Genomic DNA, 6,000 nt, shown 5'->3' with positions numbered 1-6,000 from the left:
TCCCAGCTGGCCGGCCATGCGCGGCGCGCGGGCGCGGGCGAAGGGGGCGCCCGTTTGCCGCGGCCGCGCAGACGCCGCTCGCATCTAATGGAGGGGTCCGGAGACGAGGAGGAACCGGATTGGCTTCTGCCGGAGCCAGGCGGCAGCCCTGGGAGAGATCCTTTTGCTGATGGAGGAAGAGTCCCATGTAAACAGGGGCGAACAGTTTGGGGGCGGGGGTTTGCTGCTTTGCTTCCACTGCGCCATCTACCGAGCTCGGTACAAAGCGGCGTAGGAAGCGAATTCAGAATTCGGACCCGCTCCTCTTTAGTCTGTCGGGGAGCTGGAAAGCTGGCGCCTCTCCCAAGGATATTGGGAGCAGTTGTGGTCGCCTCGCTTCCCAAACGGGACATTGTAGAACTGGGAGCGGTTCAGAAAAGGGGAAAAGAAAAATGATCCGAGGGGATGGAGAGGTCCAGCTGCTTCCTTGGGACTAGATGGGCTCCTGGCCTGATCCTGCAGGGCTCTTCTGATGCCCTCTCAAAAATACAGGGAGTTCATTGCAGAAAGAGAAAGGCATAGCTAGAGGGGAATAAAGCGTGAGAGTGGGGGTGTCGCTGCTAGCCTTCGAGAAAGCAGGCTGAGAACAGTATGAGAGAATGGAATAAGGAATACTTAATGGTTTACTAACACCAGTGTAATTTTGCACACTTGCAAACTGCTGTGGACAGTCATCGGGGTGTATGCATGGGTGCAAGCTGCTGCGGTGTGCAAGAGATCTGCGGACTGGCGTGCTAATTCTTACTTTATTATTAATTGGATTTTATTGCCCTTCTTCGAAGAGCAGCATTAGAAAAGAGGTGGAGAAGGAAATGTATTGGATCCCTTCTGGGAGCACACACAGAGAGAGGTGCCATTAGGCAGCAGCTCTCAATTATTTTTTTTCTGGGCCACACTTTTAATGATAAGAAATTGCTCATGCCACACTGATTATTATTTTTTTAATAAGAAATACATTGGAAAAGAAAAGGACCACAACCTGGATTGCCCTCGGTATGACTTGATGCTCTTGCTCTCATTTTTTAAAAGATAACCATCCATAGTCTGCAAATAATATCTATATATCTATAGATACAATACTACACTGAAATGTTTAAATGTTTCCTTGTCCTTGAATCTTCCCATCACACCTGTCATCCTCTCCTGCCACACACTTTGAGAACCACTGCTATAAGGTGGGGAAAGCAGTAAGCTTTCCCCCAAATCTGGTTGGGGCAAAGGAGGGAGCAACCTACTTCTCACAATATTACCATTGAGGAAGGCATTTGCCCCATCAATGTGTCTTGGCTAGGGACGGAGGAAGATGTTACCTCCTCAGCATCCTTTCTCTTGAACTTTGGACCCCACTTTGGGTGCCCCGCCCCATGCAAAGATGGTGCTGTGCTTTTATGAGAATCGGTGTGCATGTTGCAGGTTACAAAGATGGCAAGTAAGGGTCAATGGTGCTGTATCCTCTGTGAGATGCAAGGAGGAGAGCCCTTGACCTCAGCCCAGTATTCCTGAAGGTGCGTCTCCACCCTCCACTCAGCCTGAACACTGAGGTCCAGTTCCGAGAGCCTTCTGGCAGTTCCCTCCCTGCGAGAAGTGAGGTGACAGGGAAGCAGGCAGAGGGCCTTCTCGGTAGTGGCACCCACCTTATGGAACGCCCTCCCACCAGATGTCAAGGAAATAAACAACTACCTGACTTTTAGAAGAAATCTGAAGGCAGCCCTGTTTAGGGAAGTTTTTAACATCTGATGTTTTATTGAGTTTTTAATATCCTGTTGAAAGCTGCCCAGAGTGACTGAGGAGGCCCAGCCAGATGGGTGGGGTATAAGTTGTTGTTGTTGTTGTTAACAAGTTTGCTTGAATCTGAATGTCTGTGAATTCTTTGCATCATGGATTAACACTTTTCCTCCTTGCTGCTCCCTTAAAACAGCAGCTTGAGGCCCCAAAATTTAGCAGGAAGATGTTCTTGTCCCTATAGTAAGAGAAGCTTCCTTTCCAAATATCTGTTGCTTAGAAGGCTGTTGTTAGAATTGCAGGAGCAGGGCCAATAGAACACCGGTAACTGTAGTTACAGCTGCTAAAATGTTAACATGCTTTAGCACTTGGTGGCGAAAACATGAAAAATGAATTAATCTCTGTTTTGACCTTTCACTGCAGCTTGCCATGGCAAAGTGGCATCAGCGGGAAGCTCTCAGCACAGAATCATTGTGCACCTTGACCTGGATTGTTTTTATGCGCAGGTGGAAATGATCTGCAATCCTGAATTAAGAAGCAAACCTTTAGGTAATATCATAGTTGACTGCTCTTCTGTGTGTACATTGAAAATCAGGGTATGCCTGCATTTTTTCATTTTCCCCAAGAAATTATTACCTGTAACTCTGCTCTGATGGAAGCCCAAATAAATATTTTGTTTTTCTTAAATGTTTCCAATGAACCGACTTTTAATATATTTGTGTTTTAGCTTCTCAAAATATGTCAAAGGTTGTGCAGTTAAGCTTCCATTCACCAAAAATGCAGTCCTTGACTACAATCTCAAGAGTGAGTGCCTAAGGCTGCAATCCTAAACGCACTTGCTAGGGAATAAGACCCACTGAACACAGTGCAACATGCTTCTGCTTAACTATGCATTGATTTGTGTTGGATATTAATATTGATCTTGGAAATTAAAAAAAAAGGAGAAAAGCAGTACTGAAATATACTTTGGCATGTTGAAAACTCTAAACGGATTGTTCATTTCAGCTGCTTCAATTCTGCCTCTTCCAGGTGTGCAACAGAAATACCTGATGGTCACCTGCAATTATGAAGCCAGGAATGCTGGAGTCAAGAAGTGCATGTCTGTGAAAGAAGCCAAAGAAAAGTGTCCAGAATTGGTGCTGGTTAATGGAGAGGATCTGACAAAATACCGAGAAACGTCTTATAAGTTTACAGGTATTATCACCTTGACAGTTTTAAACAATGTGGAATTGGCAAACTTTGTGGCTTAAACCACAGAGCCTAGGACTTGCTGATCAGAAGGTCAGCGGTTTGAATCCCCGCAACGGGGTGAGCTCCCGTTGCTCGGTCCCTGCTCCTACCAACCTAGCAGTTCAAAAGCACGTTAAAGTGCAAGTAGATAAATAGGTACCACTCGGGTGGGAAGGTAAACGGCATTTCTGTGCGCTGCTCTGGTTCACCAGAAGCGGCTTAGTCATGCTGGCCACATGACCTGGAAGCAGTATGCTGGCTCCCTCGGTCAGTAAAGCGAGATGAGCGCCGCAACCCCAGAGTTGGCCACGACTGGACCTAATGGTCAGGGGTCCCTTTACCTTTTTATCCCAGGGGTTCAGTCATGAGTACAGATCTCACCTCTATGACCTGGGGAAGGGACTACAGTATATCCAATTAGGAGAGTATGTTTCCAAGCACAATTCAAAGTGTTGGTGCTGACCTTTTAAGCCCTAAAAAAAGCCTTGGCCCAGTATATCTGAAGGAGCATCTCCAGCTCCATCGTTCAGCAAGGACACTGAGGTCCAACCCTGGGGGTCCTCTGGCAATTCCCTCCCTGTGAGAAGTGAGGTTACAGTAAGGTTACCAGATTTTTTTCAGTGAATCCGGGGACACTTTTCAACTTCAATGGATTGTAAATCCAGGGACTGTCCCCGGGAAACGGGGACATCTGGTAACCTTAGGTTACAGGGAGCCAGGCGGAGGGCCTTCTCGGTAGTGGTGCCTGCCCTGTGGAACACCCTTCCATCAGATGTCAAGGAAATAAACAACTATCTGACTTTTAGAAGACATCTGAAGGCAGCCCTGTTTTGGGAAGTTTTTAATGTTTGATGTTTTATTGTGCTTTTATTCTGTTGGGAGCTACCCAGAGTGGCTGGGGAAACCCAGCAAGATGGATGGGGTGTAAATAAGAATAAGAATGCACTCTACCTGCAGAAGGTCCCAGGCTCAGTATTTAGCCTCTCCAGTTAAAAAGATCTGATAGTGATGTAAAATGTTCTCTTCCTGAGACCCTGAAGAGCCACTGCCAATCAGAGTAGAATATACTGGGCCATAAGGGCAAATAATCTGAGCTGTCATAGGATAGCTTCATAGCTTCCTTTTATAGGACCCTTGCAGACTAGGTTTCTATTGCAGTTTTTGTAACATGTTCTGGACACGAGGTTGGCTTAGTGGTGGATTTACTCTGCTTTGCTAGTTGCTCTGAAATGCTTCCCCCGACACTGCCATGTTATTGCTGTCCAGAGGGGCTAAAGCACAGCAAGAAAAATAAACCGGAAGATTTGTGTGTAGTATGACAAATTGAGTGATTTCACTAGGAAGTGATGACATTAGAAGACATCTGAAGGCAGCCCTGTTTAGGGAAGCTTTTAATGTTTGATGTATCACAGTATTTTAATATTCTTTTGGAAGCCGCCCAGAGTGGCTGGGGAAACCCAGCCAGATGGGCGGGGTATAAATAATAAATTATTATTATTATTATTATTATTATTATTATTATTATTATTATTTGTACCAGTTGGAAATGAAGCAGTGTGATGGCCCCCAAACCTTTGCAGGTGCAAACAGTATTGAGAGCAAGTTGGTCAGGAGATGTGAAGCCCACTAGGCAAGAGCAGATAAAGAAATGACTTTGAAAGATGCGAGTTCTAAAGGTGCTTCAGGAGTCATGCACAAGCAGGGAAAAGATGAGGTGCCTAGGCTTCAGCTGTGGAAACAGCTTGTGTCCCAAACCTCCAGAACTTCCCCTCTTGCTCCTCCTACTTTTGTTGTAATGTGTGGGCATTGGCTGGGGACCTCGGGACTTGAGGAATCTTCCCAAGGTCCTGTCGTGGTGATGTCATAAAGTTGCCTTGTGATGTGTGCATCTCCTGGAAGCAGGCGCATCCCTCATCGACAGCTTACTCCCTTGAAATATAAAGTTGGAGTAGTAAAGGGCCTGAAACTTAACAAAACTTTCTCTTTTATTGCATTTAAAGTATTTCTTTCTGTCTCTTCATGGCTGAAGCAGTCCCAGAGTGCCTTGAAATCAATGCACAGTGAAAACAGGTTGGGTGCAGGGAGATAATAATAATAATAATAATAATAATAATAATAATAATAATAAATAATTAATAATTAATAAATTTATTTATACCTCACCCTCCCCGGCCAGAGCCGGACTCAGGGCAGCTAACACCAGTAAAATTACAGTAAAAACATAATAGGAAAAAAACAAACCAATTTAAAATACAGGTTAAAATGCAATTTAAAATGCAGCCTCATTTTAAAAGTAGGCCATAGATCAAGACCGTAAGGGGAGGGAAACATAAGGGTCAGACTGAGTCCAAACAAAAGGCCAGGTGGAACAGCTCTGTTTTGCAGGCCCTGCGGAAAGATGTCAAGTCCCGCAGGGCCCTAGTCTCTTATGACAGAGCGTTCCACCAAGTCAGGGCCAGTACTGAAAAGGCCCTGGCCCTAGTTGAGACCAATCTAACCACCTTGCGACTTGGGACCTCCAGAATGTTGTCATTTGCGGAATAACATACAACCTGCAGAAACAAGGAAACGATCCTCTCCTCAAAGCCTGAGGAAATAAGTCGCAGCTCAAGCCTGCCCATGTCTACTCAGAAGTAATGCAGTGGGGCTTGCTCCCCGGCAAGTGGGGTTGGGCTTAGGGCCTGAGCATTCGGCTGCCACCCAAAACTTGTTCATTGCAATCGGCCTTGCAAAGGAGATGTTTTGACTTGAAAGCTGTGGGTGGAAGTGCCGACTCGTATCAACTCCCCCAGGTCTCCTTAAGCAAGATGCATTGTCTCACTGTTGCTTCCAGTCTAAAATGCTCCATATACCGTACTGGCCCGAATATAAGCCAGGTCTGGACTCGGACCCATCTGCCTCTATTCTTGTTCAGTCAAAGAGAAGGTTGATTAAGGGTTCCTCAAATGAGCAGTTCAGAAATATTAGACAACCTTGTCAAAAAGTGTCAGGCCTAGGCTATGGGCAGCA

General features: G+C 45.8%; 1 protein-coding gene across 3 annotated transcripts in view; it reads left to right on the top strand.

Moving 5' to 3' along the window:
* The window catches only part of POLI (DNA polymerase iota), a 17,923-nt gene continuing 11,923 nt past the window's right edge, over positions 1 to 6,000 (top strand). For 2 of the 3 annotated variants that reach the window (XM_028749022.2, XM_077936482.1), the window contains exons 1-3: positions 1 to 187; positions 2,185 to 2,310; positions 2,791 to 2,955. In XM_028749022.2, the coding sequence (XP_028604855.2) occupies positions 88 to 187; positions 2,185 to 2,310; positions 2,791 to 2,955 (391 nt within the window). In that variant the 5' untranslated portion in view covers positions 1 to 87. The remainder of the gene's footprint in view (positions 188 to 2,184; positions 2,311 to 2,790; positions 2,956 to 6,000) is intronic. The other variant, XM_077936481.1, reaches the window with a different exon arrangement.

The sequence above is a fragment of the Podarcis muralis genome, chromosome 11 (assembly GCF_964188315.1).
Source record: "Podarcis muralis chromosome 11, rPodMur119.hap1.1, whole genome shotgun sequence".
Taxonomy (NCBI): Eukaryota; Metazoa; Chordata; class Lepidosauria; order Squamata; family Lacertidae; genus Podarcis; species Podarcis muralis.
This window is presented reverse-complemented; position numbering and strand designations above follow the sequence as displayed.